Here is a 21,893-nt window from a genome sequence, read left to right on the forward strand (position 1 = left end):
CCAGGACCTTCTGTCTGTGAGGCACTAGTGCTATCCACTGCACCACTGTGTCACCAAATGGGGCATATTCATGTTAATGTCAATGTCATGTGAAACTACCGTTTGCTATTCTTGACATGTCTATATGGATAATTAGGGATGGGAATCGTTAAGAATTTAATGATTCAGATTCCATTATCGATATTGCTTATCGATCCGATTCCTTATCGATTCTCTTATTGATTCTTTTATCGATTCTCTTTGGGTGAGGGAATAAAAGAGTACAAACGGGTGTGTTTGCATTAACTGTCTTTTATATTTCCATCTCTGCACAGAAAATATAACATATACAGTATGTACAAATAATAATAACAGATGACACCGGGCCGGTTCGGGGGTGGGGGGGAAGTGAAACTAAAGACACTTTACTAATTCCTCTATTACCGCATTTCTACTACGTGGAACTGACTCGGCTCGGATTGTCTCCCGTTGTGCACCTCATTTCCTTTCCCTTCTTACCTTTGGAAACTTGTATTTGAGGAGTTACGACATTTGTTGCCCACACCGGAACCGGCCCGGCATTCACTCTGCTGCTACATTCACAAGCGCTGCTGAGTATCAAATACATGACATTCCTGTAAATGATTCACATACTGTGGACAGATGTTTGAGGATATTGGAGGGATTCCACCCTGTGGAAGACACGGAAGCTTTGCAAGTGTTCCAAGTGGACCTGTTGTCATGTTTTTAGACCGTCTCTGCCTCAACGCCATGTTGGCTACGGTCTGACCAAAACAATGCAGCGTATGTGTGACGTCATCGTGCATGCACAACGAAGACGGAATCGATAAGCAGAATCATTAAGCAGGAAGGCAAACGATTCCAAGGAATCGAGCTACTGGGAACCGGTTCTCAAAAAAGAACCGGTTCTCGATTCCCATCCCTATGGATAATACATTGAGTAAATAGTTCTGTTTAATGTGTCTTATTGAATGGAAGTTGTTTGTGGTCAATAGATGTGTTATGAGGAGAGAACCTAAGCCCAGTATTTGGAAGAACCCACATTAACAGCTTCATTCCATGAATTATGCATTTTTGACCATTTGGGTGACCTTTGACCTATAATTTGACCTTGACACTACACCTTTTGTAGTGGAAAGCACTCTTAAGACATGACATGTCTCACAAAAAAACATTGAAGGGCCCAGCATGAGCATATTGCTACACTGTACTTTATCAAAAGTGAAGAAGGTTTGAAAGTTGCCAAAAATCCCATGTTTTCAGGGTTGAAAAAGTAATTTTTGGGGTGGTGGGGGGTTTTGGGCTTGATTTGAAATTTTTTTTCGCATATTTGTATTCCCAAGACATGGGAGCAGTAGAAAATCAGGGCTAAAGTTGAATCTGAAAATTTTCCTGAAATAAGCTCCCCCCATTCTAAACAACACATTACTAATGTTGTAATTTGGGAAAAGTTCAGAAATCAATATTTGGTGGAGTAACTCTGATTTTCAGTTACTGTTTTCATATGTCTTGGCTCTCCACCATTGCTGTTGGATGACTTTATGCAGCTCCTGGCATAGAAATTCAAGAAGCTCAGCCATGTTCGATGACCATCCATCTTCCTCTTGATTATATTCCAGAAGTATTCAAAGTGGGTTCATAGCCCAGTGGCTTAGCTCCAAAATTGGCCATGTTTGTGCACTTTTGGAAACAAATTTCATATTTGGCGCAGTTATACATATGACCATTGCGAATCATTCTGGATATGGAAACACCTTGACAGCTCCCCCTGGTGGCAGGTGGCGCCACCTACATATACAAAATTGCCCCTAGTGGCCAGTAGGAATGTTGTACAGACATTAAACAAACACCAAAACGTTGGTCTCACTGAGCCTGACAAATCGTACATTCACACCCATGAGCTAACTCCAACAGGAAGTTGGCAATCTGCCTCTGATTGTATTCTAAAATCAAAGAATTAACAAGACAAGACTCTTTCCACCATCACTGCTTATTCAGTTCAAACTTTTATGACACATTTTATATATTAATATGTTCAGGAGACTCTGTGCTTTCCTCTAGTCCAAGAATTTTTGAACTAGGATGTACGGTTATGGATTAATCGCAGTTTGTTTCACAACATAGCTGTGTTTTTACAGAGGGGATTTTTCTGTGTCTTTTTAGCCCAGTGGCTTAGCTGAATGTTTGTGCACTTTTGGAAACAAATTGGATATTTGGCACAGTTATACATATGACCATTGCGAATCATTCTGGATATGGAAACACCTCGACAGCGCCCCCTGGTGGCAGGTGGCGCCACCTACATAGCGTGGCCACTGGAAATACTCCTTCTATTACAAAAATGGCTATAACTTTGCTTCTAATCAATATTTTTTCACTCTGTTTTCACATATAGCTTCCAATAAAATGGACTAGATGCTAAAGTTTGAATCTACACCATATAAGCATTGCTAAAGTAAGATTATAACAGATAATTTAGCATTTCGCCTAAAAAATGTAATATTATATTTCTATAACTTAGAGGAATTGCCACAAAATATCAATATACCAGAAATCTTTCAATCATTGTATTTTCCTTCATAAGAATTTGTTAAAGTTCTCGTCAGGTGGCTTAAAAAGATGAAAACGTATCATATTTGATATGATTTATTCATAACATATGAGAACAATATAAAATGCAAAATATGTGCCCTCTCACACATACAGACATACAATCTTCAGCAGTCTTTCACAGGGAGTTTTACATTGGCATAAACTGTTAACCTATAATATGATTAAATTCAGGTTTCATTAAAGAAGAAACTCAGTTAACAATAATCAAAATTACAAATATATTTTACACAAATCTAAATATGAAAATGGCGAGTTACAGTTTTTATACCCATAACATATACACATATTATAATGTGTATTTTAGGTTGATACACATACATTCCAAAAACAGATCAATTTAAGTACAATACTTGTCCTTCAATGGAAGTGGCTATTGGCAATGTTCATAAGAATCTAAACATTTGTTGTATCAGAACTTAGATAATACACATATGCATTATTTATGTTGATGTACACTGACCAGCACATGAACACAACTCTGCACATTTAAGTGACTTCTTTTTGCAGCCACAGTAAGAGGACTTGCACCCCTTCTTGCACCCACAACAAATTAACTTTCTGCAGATCTTTGATGCCTCTGGCAATGTAGTCCACAGAGGTCCAACTCTTTCCAGATCTTTGCCAACCCCAGTTTCCAGGACTCTGTAAATAAGGGTTAGGTTCCAAAACCTGCCCCCAAATAAAACCTCCCTGATATGTAGCTCTTCTAATGTGTTGGTTTAGAGCACCTTCTGTAGGGGTGATGTTTTCCAGCTCTCTTCCTTTATGAGCAAATAGTTCTCTCCTGGCTCTATTTACTTCATTGTGTTCACTCGTTGTCATACAGGAGCACAACAAATCTTTCCAGGATCATTTTGCATTCCAGCGGAATGTCAACTGGACACCTGGCAAGTTCACTGAAGGCTCCTGTAACTTGTGGATATGTTTTCCATGTATTCCAGGCTGATGTTTTACTTCTTCCAGCAAACACTGATTTTGTGTCACAGCCTGTGAATGCATGGAACATGGGCATGGCAGTGGAAACTTCAGCACCAAGTGATGATACGATCTCATGGACTTGTGCATAGCAGAGGTGCTTTCCTACACCATATGCTACCCACAGTTCTTGGAGGGACATACTCCCAAAGTGGAAAACTGTCTGATCAATAAGTGGTCTGCAGTGTTAAGTCACGGTTTAGTATCGCTTGGAACCTTGATACCAAAAAACTAGAACTGGGTACCTGATTTCAGGTCCTTTTACGTAATGGAAATACAAAAAGGCTGAGCCAAGTCGAGCCTGTACCACGCAGTGGAAACACGGCAAAAAAGATCCTATCCGACATTTAATACTGTTAAATGATTAATTAAAGTAAAAAAAAATATGATTAATTATGTCATATAGAATATATTCATGTTTTAGACCATTATGACCAACAGCTAGACATGGACAACATTATATTTTATGCATTAAATGAAATTAAACATAATTTTTCTACTATATTTCCCTGACAAGATTTATCATATTAATGATAAATCATAAAATTATTAACACTTACATAAATGCTATATGATTAAAATGTACTATTATTACTTACACATATTTTGTATATCTAATATGTGAAAACAGAGTGAAAAAATATTGATTAGAAGCAAAGTTATAGCCATTTTTGTAATAGAAGGAGTATTTCCAGTGGCCGCGCTATGTAGGTGGTGCCACCTGCCACCAGGGGGCGCTGTCAAGGTGCTTCCATATCCAGAAAGATTTGCAATGGTCATATTGCGAATAACTGTGCCAAATATCAAATTTGTTTCCAAAAGTGCACAAACATTCAGCTAAGCCACTGGGCTAAAAAGACACAGAAAAATCCCCTCTGTAAAACACAGCTATCCTGTAAATCAAACTGCAATTAATCCATAACCGTACATCCTATCTCAAAAATTCTTGGACTAGAGGAAAGCAGAGTGTCTCCTGAACATGTTAATATATAAAATGTATCATAAAAGTTTGAACTTGTTAATTCTTTGATTTTAGAATACAATCAGAGGCAGATTGCCAACTTCCTGTTGGAGTTAGCTCATGGGTGTGAATGTACGATTTGTCGGGCTCGATGAGACCAACATTTTGGTGTTTGTTTAATGTCTGTACGACATTCCTACTGGCCACTAGGGGCAATTTTGTATATGTAGGTGGCACCACCTGCCACCAGGGGGAGCTGTCAAGGTGTTTCCATATCCAGAATGATTCGCAATGGTCATATGTATAACTGTGCCAAATATCCAATTTGTTTCCAAAAGTGCACAAACATTCAGCTAAGCCACTGGGCTATTCAGGTTGGAAGATTGGGCTGGCCATGACAGGGTCTTCATCCGGTGGTCCGTCATCCACACCTTTATTGACCTAGCTGAGGCAAGGAGCATTGTGCTCATAGAAAAATCAGTCTTCAGAGTTTGGGAACATTGTCAGAGCATAAGTTTTCAATAGTTATTTTTTGATTCCAATTACTTTTGCAGTACTAAGAGCATTGTTTTGCCTATTGCAAGAAGCTAGTGATGGCCACAGTATTGGTTTTTATACTTCTCTTTAAATAAGACATGGAGTAGGTGTTTATTAAGTAGAATAAGGTTTGCTGGTGTTGGAATTCAACAGACACAGGAATGGAATGGCTGTCATACATGCAGACATGCTGATTTCAGAGGAAGTTGCAGTGGTCTCTTAATTTTTTCCAGAGCTGTGTATATAGCTTTATCATTGTCATTCAGAACATCTGTTTATGTACTGTACACTGCACACGAAATTTCATTGCATCTTTGTGATGGAGCAACCCCGTCACTGAGTGTCAGCTGTCTCCTGCTACGAGCGGAGCACACACAAACCGGCACTGCACACACATACAGGTACGCGCGCACACACACACACACACTCACGTCGAACAGTCTCTCCCCGTCCGTGTTTGTAATCATTCATTAGTTTTGCCATTCACACTCTCTTTCCTGTCTGAACAATAGTGCAGCCGAGGGTGCACACTCGGGAGCTTTTTCAGGTAATTGTACATATATTTACAACAGTTTTCAGTCACTTACCTGTGTTGGTACTGATGTAGTGTTCTGTCATGCCCCGCCACGCCATTCGAGTTAAAAGAACGAAAGGTCACTTCCGGGTCAATGTGATAGAGGAAATCTTGCAAGATTTTCGCATCACGTGATGTTGTAATGTATTGTTTTTGGTTTTTCTGTATTTTTATCTCAAGTAATTCTGGTAGGGTAATTGATTAGAAAATCTATTGAAATATTAAAGGTGGGGTCTGAGATGTTTTTCTGGAGCATTTTTTATTATATTCCTTAAAATCCCCTTCACACCCCGATTACAACTAATTAATTAAATGCTCTAACACAAAAATTAAAAAAATCAGTCACCTGTGGAACGGGTAGGACTGAAAAAACACCATCCAATCATTTTGAGCACCCACTTGAAATGATTGAATGGTGATATGTCTATCAAACTCAACTGTCATTCACCCCTCCCCCCTTCCCCCCTCTGCACGTACCCCTCTTCGCGTTCCCAGAGGCTGGAGCCTTGTACAGAAAGCGTAGCCAGACCTTGGCTATATTAGTTACATTAGGATGGAAAGTTCACCTGCACACTGTTTGTCACTAACATAAACCACTAGGAAATGTAACATTGGTCACATAGGTCTGAACTGGGGCTGTTCTGGAAGAGTGGGGGTGTTAGAGGAAACTAAATGAGGGATATGTGAGCCGGAGGCTGAGCCGGGGCCGTAGTCGGGGTAGGAGCCCGAGGCGTATGGGACCGGAGCAGGGGACGGAGCCGCAGCCGGTGTCGGAGACTGTTCGGACGGACTGGACTGGACCATAGATGGCGTCGGAGCCCAACCCGGGTACGGAGCAGAGGAGAGCCGGCGAATTGTCGCTGTGCAGTGCTCGTGAACCCTCGGGAACAAGCATTGCGCACGTCTGAAGAAAGGGGTTTGGACTTATGAACTGAGTATTTTCAAAATGTAGCTTGCTCGAACCGTTTTTCCAAGATCTCAGACCCCACCTTTAAGTGTAGAATGGTTATTCCTGTTGTGAATAGTTATGTTTAAAAACAGTTAAAAACATGTTTTGTAAAAAAGTCTTTAACTGACCGGCCCAGTAGGAGGGGCTTATTGTTTAAAAGAAGGCTGCTGAAGCCCTAGTGTTCAGTGTTGACTGAGTTGCAGAGCTGGCAACTGTGCCTGTGGATTGTCTAACTTCTGTTATTGTCATGAGTTACTGGAGAACTCTGCTCTGATGTGTTTTTCCTCTTGTGTTTTGTAAATTTGTAAATAGTATTTTTTTTTTGTTTTTCCATTTTTGACTTCACTTTGTATATGTATATATTGCACTGCACTTTGGGAGGCCGACAGCAAATAAATCACCACCATCTTTTTGCACCTTCAACTACGCCTGTGGTGTTATTTTTGAGCAGTGTGGGAAAGAACCCCGCGACAATCTTAATCGCCATCATACAGTTGGAATAAAATAGAGTAAAAACACAAAAATTACAGTGCATCCGGAAAGTATTCAATCCCCTTCACTTTTTCCACATTTTGTTACAGCCTTATTTCGAAATGGATTATATTCATTTTTTTCTCATCAATCTACACACAATATCCCATAATGACAAAGTGAAAAAAGTGTTTTAGAAATTTTTGCAAATGTATTAAAAAATAAAAACTGAAATATCACATGTACACAAGTATTCAATCTTTTATTCAGTACTTTGTTGAGGCACCTTTGGCAGCAATTACAGCCTCAAGTCTTCTTGGGTATGATGCTATAAGCTTGGCACACCTGTATTGTGGGTATTTTTCCTATTCTTTTCTGCAGATCCTCTCAAGCTCTGTCAGGTTAGATGGGGAGTGTCGCTGCGCAGCTATTTTCAGATCTTTCCAGAGATGTTCAATCAGGTTCAAGTCTGGGCTCTGGCTAGGCCACTCAAGGACATTCACAGACTTGTCCCAAAGCCACTCCTTTATTATCTTGGCTGTGTGTTCATTGCCCTGTTAGAAGGTGAACCTTCGCCCCAGTCTGAGGTCCTGAGCGCTCTGGAGCAGGTTTTCATCCATGATGTCTCTGTACATTGTTGCATTCATCTTTTCCTCGATCCTGACTAGTCTCCCAGTTCCTGGCGCTGAAAAGCATCCCCACAGCATGATGTTGCCACCATCATGCTTCACTGTAGGAATGGTATTTGCCAGGTGATGAGAGGTGCCTGGTTTCCTCTAGACGCGATGCTTTGCATTCAGGCCAAATAGTTCAATCTTGGTTTCATCACACCAGAGAATCTTGTTTTTCATGGTCTGACAGTCCTTTAGGTGTCTTTTGTCAAACTCCAAGTGGGCTGTCATGTGCCTTTTACTGAAGAGAGGCTTCTGTCTGGCCACTCTACCATAAAGGCCTGATTGGTGGAGTGCTGCAGAGATGGTTGTCCTTCTGGAAGGTTCTCCCATTTCCTTAGAGGAACGCTGGAGCTCTGTCAGAGTTACCATCGGATTCCTCCCTGACCAAGGTCCTTCTCCCCTGATTGCTCAGTTTGGACGGGCGACCAGCTCTAGGGAGAGTCCTCGTGGTTCCAGACTTCTTCCATTTATGAATGATGGAGTCCAATGCTCTTCTGAACATTCAATGCTGCAGAAATTTTTCTGTATCTTCCCCAGATCTGTGCCTCAATACAGTCCTGTCTCAGAGGTCTACAGACAATTCCTTTGAATTCACGGCTTGTTTTCTGCTCTGACATGCACTGTCAGCTGTGGGACTTTATGTAGACAGGTGTGCCATTCCAAATCAAGTCCAGTCAATTGAATTTACCACAGGTGGACTCCTGTCAAGTTGTAGAAACATCTCAAGGATGATCAGTGGAAAGAGGATGCACCTGAGCTCAGTTTTGAGTGTCATAACAAAGGGAGTGAATACTTGCGTACATGTGATATTTCAGTTTTTTTATTTTTTATACATTTGCAAAAATTTCTAGAAAACTTTTTTCACTTTGTCATTATGGGATCTTGTGTGTAGATAGATGAGAGAAAAATTAATAAGCCATTTTGGAATAAGGCTGTAAGGTAAAAAGGTGGAAAAAGTGAAGGGGATTGAATACTTTCCAGATGCACTGTACATCTTAAAAATAAAAGCAATCTAAAATTACTGACATAATATTGCACAGCAATTGCAGCAGAATAAAACCAGACCAGATTGCATGTGTCTAATATTTTAAAACTGATCAAATACTTCTCTCCATTCTTGCTGATGATTTTGAGAGTGTAATACTAAATACTTCTCATAGAGTAGTCTAAATAAAGTATGAATAGTATGATTATTATTATTTAATTAGTTGTTAGTTTTCTAAACTGATCTGGTGGCGATAGCGCTTTCCCAAACCACCTGTATGAAATATTTCATAACTGTCGTAAAAAGGAAAACGTGTAATAGCGTTGCACATGTGTGGAACTGATCTGGTACTCCTGGAACTAATTGTGTAGTGACAGTTGTTCTTGCTTTTCGTCTTTTGCGAGAGCATTATAACGCCACATACAGGCCTGGTGTTTGTACTACATTGTTTTCAGTCATTTTCAGTGGTTTTGTGTGGAGGCAGTTATTTCCTGAAATGACTCCATGTTTACGGAGTGCTTTTTTGAAAACGACAAAAAAAAAGATGAGAAAGGAAAAGATGTGGTTTCATGTGGACATGGCCTAAGACTCTTCAACAGCAGTTCGCTGCTAACGACTCAGCCTCTGTATGGTAAGGGTTTAGGAATATCAACAATTACAAGCCTAAACCCCCCCCCCACTCCACTGACAATCCGCAACTAGCCAACAGTCTGAATGAGTTGTATTGTCGCTTTGATGGACCATCAAGCAGCCCTGACACCTCCATCCACTCAAATATGGACACTCGTTCCCCCTCCTCTTAGACCCCAGAAGACATTTTATAAAAGCCCACTTCACACCTCCACTCCTCCCCCACAGTTGAAGTCCTCTCAATCATGGAAGAGGATATAAGCAGACTGTTCAGGAGACTTACCCCCGCAAGGCTCCTGGGCCAGACGGTGTCTCCCCCTACACCCTGAGACACTGTGCAGATGAGCTGACTCCAGTGTTCAGGGACATCTTCAACACCTCACTGGAGTCATGTGTCAGCCTGCTTCAAATCCTCCACCATAATTCCAGTTCCAAAGAAACTAAGGATTGCTGGACTTAATGACTACAGACCTGTGGTGCTGACATCTGTAGTCATGAAGTCATTTGAGTGCCTGGTTCTGCCCCACCTCAAGACCATCATTGCCTCCGTCTTGGACCCTGCAGTTTGTCTACAGAGCCAACAGGTCTGTGGACCTGTCAGCTTGGCTCTTCACTTCATGTTGCAGCATCTGGACTCCCCAGGAACTTACGCAATGATGCTGTTTGTGGACTTGTGCTCTGCCTTCAACACAGTCCTCCCAGCTCTACTCCAGGAAAACTGTCTCTGCTGAACGTGCCTGTCTCCATTTGCTGATGGATCACTGATGTCCTGACAGACAGGAGGCAGCATGTGAGGCTGGGGAAGACTGTCTCTGACACCAGGACCATTAGGACTGGAACCTCTCCAAGGCTGTGTACTTCCCCTCTACTCTTCTCCCTGCACACCAACTACTGTACCTCTGGCCACCAGTCTTTCATGCTGATTAAGTTTGCGGATGACACCACCCTCATTGGACTCATCCTGGACAGGGATGAGTCTGTGTGTAGGAGGGAGGTGGGCCAGCTGGTTTCCTGGTGCGGCATCAACAACCTGGAGCTGAACACCCAGAAAACAGTGGAGATGATCATAGACTTTTGGAAACTATCAGCCTTGCTTCCCCCTTCACCAGGACAGACACCCCCATCACCATCGTGGACTCCTTCCGCTTCCTGGGCACCACCATCACCCAGGACCTAAAATGGGAGCCGACCATCAGCTCCCTCATCAAGAAGGCCAGCAGAGGATGTTCCTCCTGCAGCAGCTGAGGGAATTCAAGTTACAAGTGCTATCTCACATCCTCCATCACAGTGTGGTATGCTGGGGCCACTGCCAGGGATAAACGCAGACTGCAGTGCATTGTGTGCTGTGCTGAGAAGGTGATTGGTTGCACTTTTCAAACCACTTCCCTACGATCCATTCAGACCATAACCTCATGCCACAGAAACAGCTTCTTCCCCTCTGCTGTTTAACTCCTGAACTCTTAGTAACATCAATACCAAATACACTGCATTGTCACGTTATCCACCTGCTGAATAAGATTGCATTGTTAATTTCTTGCACTATCTGAACAGAACCATAACAAGTACTGTTATACCTCACAAAACCGATTGGTTTTGTCCACATTGTATATTGTATATTTGCAGAATTTGATATTCCACTTTAACTTTCTTACTTGTTGAATTATTTTATTTTATTGTATTTTATTTTATTTTTTGCTGCATGCTTCTTACCTACTCCATGTTCTGTGTATGCACCAAACCACTGAAACAAATTCCTAGTAATGTGAACTCTGTTTACTAACATGACAGTAAACATGATTCTGATGTATACAGGTTAATCTGATTTATTTCATTCTTTCACGTCTGCGTATGTGTAAACACAATTAAAATCATAGAGAATGAAAGTTACGTAGTCACACATGAGTGGAAGACAACAGGAAGTTTGAGTCCACCATACGCATGTACTCTGAAACCAATCCAGTATTGGATTGGAGCATCTAAACCAGGGTTTTTTTTAATTATCGCATTTCTTAAGTGCATGTAAATGCGTTAGATCTGATTATTGCAATTGTCTGATTACTCCCAGATAGGGATGTAATGATATGAAAATTTCATGTCACAGTTATTGTGACCAAAATTATCACGGTCATCATTATTATTGGGGTATTGTTGAAATGTGCCAAAATTTTCAGAATGTTCAAAAAGTACTTATACACACATTCAAATAATTTAACCAAATTGTATTTTGAAAAAAAAAAAAAAAAAACCTAAAAAATAAAATAATAGGCACAACGAACTTTCTGTTGGCAGAAACATTCAAATATTAGCGTGTAAACATCATACATACAAATGTGCACTGAAGATGGCACCTTATGGCCATTGTTTCACCATTTTTCATATCAAGTTTGAGTTGTTTTAGGGTCTCTCTTTATCGCTCTTTCTCTCTCTCTCTTTCTCTCTTTCTCTTTCAAAGTGCGGTAATCAAACATGGTTATCATGATAATTAGAATTTAAACGATAATACTAACCGTCAGGAATTTTACCGCGGTTTATCGTTATACCGGTAATCGTTACATCCCAACTCCCAGATAACAGACTTTTAAACAGGCTAATTGTCAAGTCTAGACGGATACTTGAGCATGTCATTTATCAGCACAGCATGCAACTTTTATGTTTACAGGTTTTTTTGTTGTGTTTCCAGGGATGTAATGCATGATACCATCTATCATATGCTTTTCATTTAATTTCTGGAAAATCCTTCGATATTTTGTAAACCAAAGTTGATACATGTTGAAGTAGTTCTTTGGACATTGTTATTTTAAGTAAAGCCCTTCTCTGATTGCAGTCTCTGTTTGTGATGACAGGAGGGGACGTCAGCAGTGGAGAACCTCAATGAGATGCAGTGTATGTGGTTCCAGACAGAGTGTGCCTTGGCCTACAAAGCCATGAACAAGTTTGGAGAGGCTCTGAAGAAGTGCCATGAGATCGAGAGGGTGAGTTTGTGCTTCCGAATAAGATCATATCTGTACTCCCCATGAAAGTTTCCTGTCCTCCTCACACCATGTTTACCCTCCTCAGCATTTTGTTGAGATCACAGATGATCAGTTTGACTTCCACACCTACTGTATGAGGAAGATGACGTTGCGCTCCTATGTGGACCTGCTGAAGCTGGAGGATGTCCTGCGACAGCACCCATTTTATTACAAAGCTGCTCGTACCGCCATTCAGATATACCTGGACCTGCATGACAAACCTCTGACAGATGACAGCAAGGAGAGTCAGGCAGATACCGGTCAGTGTGTGGACTGTTTTTTTAATAGTTTAGTTTAGTAGCACGGGCGTATTCATGAGAACATAGCTCTGCATACACTTAACAGATGCTAATAATTTAAAAGTCATGTATGTGTTAAAGCTATACCTACCGATGTGGCATTTCTCACAGCACTTAGCAAAAGTTTGAACATGAACAACCCGCCTCCCTCCAAAGCCCCGCCCCCTTCCCTCTGCCTGAGCTCTGAGGCTCTTCCTCCTCTCTCCTGATGCGCGATGGAAACAGAGGAGGAAGCAGAGGTGGAGGTCTGGTCCGTTTTGGCATGTCCGCGGACCCCTCCCTCAGTAATCAGATGCATCATCCACCTGCCACGGGCCCGCGGCTCCTGTTCCATCAGTAGACCTGGTCTGTGCAGTACTGGGTCAGTGTTTCCACTGCAGTGCCCAGGGGACGGGCGCGCGCACTGTGAATGCGCGGCCTCCGCGAATTTTCCGTGGACATTTGAAGTTTCATAGTCCATACAATTATCATCCTACATCATCTTACATTGTGTGACACCATGTACATGTACCTGTATGAGTCCCACCGTCATAAAAGCTGAGCTTTATGCAGACCTGTTCAGTCCAGTACAGCTGACTTCCGGACTTTTATCTCCATCCTTCATTCATCAGACTCTCGTTTGTGCCCCTCAGTTGTCATTTCTGTACATAAATCCATTTTTTCCCTTCCACATGTGCATGTCAGTTCTATCCAAACACATCTTAGACAGTAGACTGTGGTCAGTGACAGGAGAAGCAGCGCGAGTGACGTGTCAGATTCAGAGGGACACATATCGGATGTGAGACGGCGATAATGGATCGGATGCTGAACGGCCGTAATGGATGATTGACAGGAGGCTCAGCCAGGTTCGGCCAATTATTTTATTCGGACCGACTAAAATGATTGGTCAGACTTTTATCAGAAATATATGAGAATTAAACATTTTTGAGTTTCAATTCCTGGTGGATTTCTTTTACATTTTAGTTTGACACATGCATATCAGGAGCATTTTAAGATGACAAAAGAAAAGTGTAAAAATGCCACATCATACGGTATAGCTTTAATGAGCATGCATCAAACTATGATGAGTAAGGGCTTCATAATTTTTGATAAACCTTTTTTTGGGGGGAAACAAGTGTATTTGTTTGGCCTCCCTGGAAAGGTTGGACTTGGTTTTATAACATAAACCCAGTTTCAGTCTTTTCACCAGTTGTAGACTGAAATAAAGGGGAAAGTTGTATGTTAAAATACCTGCCCTGGGCCTCTATGGTTCCTACAGTATTTTAGCAGGTGTTCGTTCATTCTTGAATGCCAGTCTCAGCAGCATTACTGTAGTGCGCTCCAGTGTTGGATAAAAACAGTACGGAACATGACTGAGGAGGTGGTTTTCCTCTTTTTTTTTGTAGAGAATCTGACAGATAAGGAATTAAAGAAACTGCGTAACAAACAGAGACGAGCACAGAAAAAGGCACAGCTAGAGGAGGAGAAGAAGAATGCAGAGAAGGAGAAGCAACTGAAGAACCAGAAGAAGAAGAAGGAGGACGATGATGAAGAGATAGGTGGACCCAAGGAGGAGCTAATACCAGACAAACTGGCCAAGGTGGGCTCCTGTTTAGCTCATGAGTGACTGAATGTACAGTATCTGAGGGGTGTCCATGGATCTGATGTGATCTGTTGTGTGTCCACAGCCTGAGAACCCTCTGGAGGAGGCTGTTAAGTTCCTGATCCCTCTGAAGAACCTGGTGCGCAACAAGATCGAGACCCACCTCCTGGCCTTTGAGATCTACTTCAGGAAAGGTTACATATACACTGTCAGTCTGAGTTTGGGCATGTTTAAAGGCACCTGCAGAGTTCACAGCACTAGGCATCGCTAATTCTACCTTTTGTAAAAGCAGAATTTACTCTAGTATCTATCAGTATTCACATGCAGGAAAGGGCATAAGGTTCTCTGGTTTATTTTCACCAACTGCACTTACGTTATCTCTTAAAGGGACTGTGAAGACTTTCTAAGTGATCTTGGAAAAAGTCTCATTCCCCGTGTGCTTGCATGTAATGCAAGGCACAGGGGACTATTGTTTGTCATATTTATTAGGGGCTCGGGGCCATACATGGCCTGAACATCTATTGCTCTTCTGCTTATTTCTATTCACTTATTATTATTGTCCATCTTCTGGACAAATTTTCACCAATTAATGTGGCCTAGGGCGTTGGAAATACCAGAAAAAACCCAATAGCAAAAATGTGCATCCTGGTCGGGAATAGTGTGCTGTTACTCATGGTAATGATCCGATACACAGATTTTGTTAAAATCGGGAAAAACCCACTGACTTTCTCTATCTGAAATGAATGGGGCCATTTTCAAGTGGCTACCATTCCCAAACGATTCGTCCTAAAATTATACTGTAAAAACAAAAAAATGTTCAGCTTGACCCAAAGATTATCTGTGCGGTCAGTTGGTAACGATATCAGTTATGTTTTTTGCACAAAACTGAAAAAAAAAAAACATTCGTTTTTAATGGGATCAACAAAAATTTGACGTTTTTCTGACCGCTACCACTTCGCCATACTTTCACCTACAGACTTCATTACCTCTGCTAAGAGGTATTGTGATCACTTTGCTTTGCGTGTTTGTTTGTTAGCAAGATAATTCAAAAAGTTATGAATGGATTTGGATGAAAATTTAAGGAAATGTTGATACTGGCACAAGGTACAAATGATTAAATTTTTGTGGTGATTGGGGGTGGGGGGGGCACTGATCTGCCTTGGTGGAGGTCTGCGCTCTCCAAGTGCTTTTCTTGTTTAAACTTTAAAACGCAGGCATTTTTTCATCTCTGTAGGAATGTACCTTGTTTGAGGATGAGGTTTACGGTTTTCGATAGATGGGTCTTATGCAGCGGCTTGGCTCGGCTTGACTCGACTCGGCCTTTTTGCGTTTCCATTACGAACAAGAAAAGCACTCAGAGAGAGCAGACCTCTGCCAAGACAGATCTGTCCCCTCCCACCCCTGATCACCACCAAAATTTAATAATTTCTTCCTTGTGCCAGTATCAATATTTCCTGAAAATTTCATGAAAATCCGTCCATAACTTTTTGAGTTATCTTGCTAACAAACAAACAAACACACAAAGCAAAGTGATCACAATACCTCCTGGCAGAGGTAAAAAGGACCTGGAATCTGGTACCCAGTACTAGTTTTTGGGTATCACCTCCGCCAGATACTAAAACGTGACATGTAGGCACTGCAGACCACTGATTGGTCAGAGTTGTCTCTGTGACCCACTGTTTTACAATAACAGATGCAGAAGTTTACAGTAGATATAGCGGTAGGTTAATCCACATGATGATGGCCCACAAAATTACACCATGGTTTGTCGAGGAGGTTCAGACGTAAGAAATTCCGCATGACCTTGATGAGACAACATGCAACGAGCAAGTTTATCAGCAACTCTGAGCAGACGACACGGAAGTAAGGTGCCGCATCGCTGTGACGTCCAGGTACTGTGAAGTCAGTAGTATCCTGTAATGGAAACAGTCTCTAGGGAGAGGAAGAGCACCTAACTTAAGATTTACGTCTTTTTATCTAGCAACAAAGGTTCACATCAGAGATATTTTATACTATTCATTCTTACAACAACTGAACATAAAATACTCACAGGCAAACGTTTTTCGGGCCATCCAAACAGAGTGAAAGAAACATGTCTGTTAGTTCCTTCTTATGTCCGAACTGGCTACGGTAACACCGCAAGTACAAAACATACGTTATTGCAACTTATTCCGACCACTAGAGGGCCCCCTTTGCTTGATTTTAACAACTGAACATCACATATTATTGGGCTTAGTAGTATTAGTACATATTAGTGGGCTTAAGACTCCTGTCAGTCATTCAGTAAACTGTCAGTAAACTGGTGGGGACATAAACATGGAGAAAAATACCGGTCTTTTACATAGACATTTTCATTTTAAATGTCTTCAGATGGTGGGGTTGATAAGGCAAAAGTTGTTTGTAAGCACTGCAATATGGAATTATTTTTTTTTTATCACCGGAGTACTTCGAGTCTGAAATATCACTTAAAGGCAATACACACTGTTGATGCCGGCACCCCCCCCCCCCCAAATAACTATGCGATTAATCGCAGAAATCCACGCAATTAATTGCAATTAAAAATTTTAATCGCTGTCCAGCACTAATATAATCATCAGATTTTTGTCCGATCAGCACCAAACTTGACATAATTGCTGTTAGTACTGCCCTGAATGAAATGGTACTGAGTCTGGCTGAGCACTGCCACCTAGTGGTCCCGCATGGTAACTCGGTAATTTTTTGTCCGATCACCACCAAACTTGACCTGATTGATGTTGCTCCCGCCCTGAATGAAACGACATAGCGATATTGAATCTGATTCATAGCGCCATCTAGTGGTCCTGGGAATTTGCCTCGGCTATGCTTCGCTTCGGCCTGGACATGGACATGACCTTGTGATCGCAAGCGGGATCTGTTGTCATGAACAACCTTGGAATCGAACTGATGTCATGTCCCCCTGAGCCCCTCTCACGATTTCCAAGTGTGGAAATTCTCTAGGTATTTTTTTATTACTATGACTTCTGACTTTGAAAAATAATGCGGCCTGGAGTGTTGGAAATAGACCAAAACATATTATTGCAAAAATGTGCAGCCTGGTCTTGAAAGATGTGCTATTATCTGTATTGACATTTCGATGCACGGACAAAGGTTATAATAGTTTTGGATTTTTAATTATAGTTTAGTTTTAATTAGTTTTGACTTTTTTTTCTCTTATTCAGTTAGTTTTAATTAGTTTTTAGAGCAGGTTTGTTAGTTTTTATTAGTTATCGTTTTTTTTCTGAATGCTTAGTTTTAGTTTAGTTTAGTTTAGTTTTAGTATTAGTTTTAGTTATTTCATATATTTTATCTTCCTCATCATCCTATTCAAAGAAATTAGTGAGGCATGGATATGGGTTACCCTGGACACTTTATTTGGGGGTCGGGTTAGGGCGGCTCATGGACTGAGCAGAGACACAATGTACCGTACAATGTATAAATTCCCTATAGCAGGTTGAGGTGGGGTGCAATCCATACACGTCACTTCCGTGAAACAATGCGAAGATGTGCAAAGCAGGAGAGGAGATGCACAAAGCAGCCAGCAGTTAAACCAGATAGAAACATATATAACCAGCTAACCAGCAGTTAAAGCAGATAGAAACATATATAAACCAGCTAACCAGCAGTTAAAGCAGATAGGAACATATTATAAACCAGCTAACCAGCAGTTAAAGCAGATAGGAACCTATTATAAACCAGCTAACCAGCAGTTAAAGCAGATAGAAACATATATAAACCAGCTAACCAGCAGTTAAAGCAGATAGAAACATATATAAACCAGCTAACCAGCAGTTAAAGCAGACAGAAACATATATAAACCAGCTAACCAGCAGTTAAAGCAGATAGGAACCTATTATAAACCAGCTAACCAGCAGTTAAAGCAGACAGAAACATATATAAACCAGCTAATCAGCAGTTAAAGTAGATAGGAACATATTATAAACCAGCTAACCAGCAGTTAAAGCAGATAGGAACCTATTATAAACCAGCTAACCAGCAGTAAAAGCAGATAGGAACATATTATAAACCAGCTAACCAGCAGTTAAAGCAGACAGAAACATATATAAACCAGCTAACCAGCAGTTAAAGCAGATAGGAACATATTATAAACCAGCTACCCAGCAGTTAAAGCAGATAGAAACATATATAAACCAGCTAATCAGCAGTTAAAGTAGATAGGAACATATTATAAACCAGCTACCCAGCAGTAAAAGCAGATAGGAACATATTATAAACCAGCTAACCAGCAGTAAAAGCAGATAGGAACCTATTATAAACCAGCTAACCAGCAGTTAAAGCAGATAGGAACCTATTATAAACCAGCTAACCAGCAGTTAAAGCAGACAGAAACATATATAAACCAGCTAATCAGCAGTTAAAGTAGATAGGAACATATTATAAACCAGCTAACCAGCAGTTAAAGCAGATAGGAACCTATTATAAACCAGCTAACCAGCAGTAAAAGCAGATAGGAACCTATTATAAACCAGCTAACCAGCAGTTAAAGCAGATAGGAACCTATTATAAACCAGCTAACCAGCAGTTAAAGCAGATAGAAACATATATAAACCAGCTAACCAGCAGTTAAAGCAGACAGAAACATATATAAACCACTTATAAACATATATAACCCAGTTCCTCATCAGTAAACCACACCTTAGCAGATCTCTCATCTCTTAATCATCTCCAGTTCCATTATTAGCCAACTTTGCTTCAGTTCAGTTCAGCTAGCTGTAGCTAGTAACATCAAACGTTTTTTAACATTCTAACAGGTTCCATACCTCTGTAATTGGATTAGTTTTCATCCTCCTCTTTTCTCCTCTTCTAAACTGTGCAGTTCAGGGCTTGGAAGGCCTTTTCATGGTGATAAACTCTCCAGTTTTAACCTGGATGCTAGTTCAACACTGAATGTCATTTAGCTCTGCTCTGTCTCTGTCACTCACGCGCACACACACGGTACGCCAAAATAAAAAAAAAAAAAAAAAAAAAAAACCCGACCCATGTATCACTACAGTAAACCCCAGACAGGACTGTGCTGCTGTGTCCCAGCTTTAGTCTGTATGTTCCAGGTAGAGTGGGGACCAGAAGACCACTGGAAACCACCAGTGACCAGACATGACAGACTGGGAAGTGTCGTATGGTGTCACCAGCTAAAACTGCTGGAGCCAAATAAATCAATTTCATATCAATCCGACATTGACAAAGACGAAAACGAAGGGAATTGTATCCATAATTTTTATACGTTTTAGTTAGTTTTGTAAGCTCACGATACAGTTTCAGTTAGTTATCGTTTTTTTCTTTTAATTAGAGTTTTTATTAATTTCAGTTAACGAAAATGTTTTTTCAATTTTAGTTTTCGTCATTTCGTTCGTTTTCGTTAACGATAATAACCTTGGCACGGACTTCGTTAAAATTGAGGAAAAAAACGGTCAAATTTGTCCATCCAAAATGAATTGGGCCATTTTCAAGATGCTACCATTCCCAAATGATTTGTCCTAAAATTATGCGGTACAAATGAAAAATGTTCAGCTTGGCCTATAGATTATCTGTGTGGTCACATGGTAACAATATCACTTGGGGTATGCGAAAAAAAAAAAAAAAAATCAATTTCAATGGGAACAACAAAAAAGTTGACTTTTTTCTGACCGCTACTGCTTCGCCATACTTTAAACTTCAGACTTCATTTAAACTTTAAAATGCAGGCATTTTTGTTATCTCTCCAAGAATGTCTTTGGTATGAGGATGGGGTTTACGGTTTTCAATAAGTGAGTCTTAAAACCCCCCTGGGTTGAGTCAAAATCTCATCTGTTAGAGTGCGTGATGTCATCAGCTAGAGTGGAGGAGAAGCGAAAATTCACCTGAAAATTTTCTGAACAACTCACCCTCCCAGCCAAACGATACATAGGAGGTGAATGATATTTTCCAAAAATGTAGCCACGGTTGCTGGGATTCATATGAACCCATGTTTGAAGATCCAGCTCTTTTTAAAGTGAAATGGCAGGCAGTAGTTTAGGGGCAAATCCCTCCTCGGCTCCTATTCAAATCAGTACAAATTAATACTAAACAGATTGTTGTGCTCCTGGTGAGTTGACTGTTTTTACACTGCCATAAGTCTGTCATTTCTCACAGTACGGGCAAAAAAAACCCACATCTGTGTGTTCCCCAGGTCTGTCTGCCGCTCATGATCATGTTAGTTTTCCTCTTATCATTTACGGTTTTCCCATAATTAGCAGCTGTTCGGGAGCTGTTCACAGCGTTTCAGAGTCTAAAAATGAGCGTGGTTGTGTCTGTGTCTTAAGTGTCTGCAGTTCTCGTTGTCATGGTAACAGCAAATGTGGTCTGTGTGGCACAGCTGCAGACAATAAAGATAATTACGGCTCCACAAAAAAAAGATGAAAAAAAATACAGCTACACTAAAATTTAGGCCTGTAACAGTACACGTACCGAACTGTTTCGGTATGCACCTGTTTGGTTCGGTACATAGCTGTACCAAAACGGCGCAGTATGTTGAGAAAAAGAGAAAGGAACGAAAGACATTGTTCAATGCGGAACTTTAAATCCGCACAAGTTTCACACGGACATATTGAAGGAGCGCACATTGACCCAAAATATGAAATAGCAGCTGCCATAACGTAAAAACAAACAACAACAAATATGATGTGAACCTGGAAAGAAGAGATTGAAGACCCTCTGCCATCATTACAGTCCTGTTTGAGATCACTTCAGGTCCGGGTGAAAGAGACGTTAAGACGAATGTTGTTTGCTGCCTATGAGCTACGGCAGTTCTAAAACACTTACACCTGCTCTCTCTGTCCATCTCGCTCTCTCTCTCACACACACACTGTATAATAGAGGAATAGAACCTGGGAGTTGGATGTTGAAAGTATATGAAGTTTCACTTTCGTTTCATGCCAGTGTTAGTTACGTTAGTTATGGACTGGTATATAACTGCGCCCCCCCTCTGGCTCTGAAAAAAAAAACAAAAACACCCCCCCCTCTCTGTTTTTGACAAATCGCACCCTGTACACACAGACACAAGTACACAAAGTGGCTGAAACAGTTTATCTGTCCTAAAATAAATAATTAGGTTAATGTTGTTGTCAGTGTTGCTCCTCAGTTTGTTTAAACAGAATACCAGTTTACCCTCTTGTTAATATTGCACTTCCTGTGGAATTTTTTTGTTATTTATATGCAGAATGTGAACTGACAGAACTGTGATTTGATTTTTGTTGTTTGTTCAAAACTACCTGTCAGGGAAAAGTGCAACACTAATGTTTAAAATGCATTTAGTAATATTAATAATTTATTTTATTTTATATTTCATTTATAGCAGCAGAATTATATTAGTCCTGTTTTTCTATATTCTATTGTCTCCAAAAATTGGGGGAAAATGTTCAGAAATTCATAAATGCATTAAAGACATTTTGAGGGGTTTTCTTTCTTCCCATACCGAACCGACAAAAAAAACCAACCTTGGCTTTCAAAACTGATAACGTACCGAACCGAAAATTTTGTGTACCGTTACAGGCCTACTAAAATTAGAAATAAATAAATTGAAATAATAAATAATGAATACAGTAAAAATAAATATAAAAACATATACATATAATAAAGCTC

The 21,893-nt window shown here is 40.6% G+C and overlaps 1 protein-coding gene across 1 annotated transcript in view; it reads left to right on the plus strand.

Annotated features, from left to right (window-relative positions):
• Window positions 1-21,893, plus strand: part of LOC115427016 (N-alpha-acetyltransferase 15, NatA auxiliary subunit-like) — a 110,744-nt gene that overhangs the window by 60,873 nt on the left and 27,978 nt on the right. Inside the window, 4 exon segments of the mRNA XM_030145360.1 lie at window positions 12,213-12,341; window positions 12,427-12,640; window positions 14,065-14,258; window positions 14,347-14,455. Coding sequence (XP_030001220.1) covers window positions 12,213-12,341; window positions 12,427-12,640; window positions 14,065-14,258; window positions 14,347-14,455 — 646 coding nt within the window.

The sequence above is a fragment of the Sphaeramia orbicularis genome, chromosome 10, assembly GCF_902148855.1.
Source record: "Sphaeramia orbicularis chromosome 10, fSphaOr1.1, whole genome shotgun sequence".
NCBI classification, from domain to species: Eukaryota; Metazoa; Chordata; class Actinopteri; order Kurtiformes; family Apogonidae; genus Sphaeramia; species Sphaeramia orbicularis.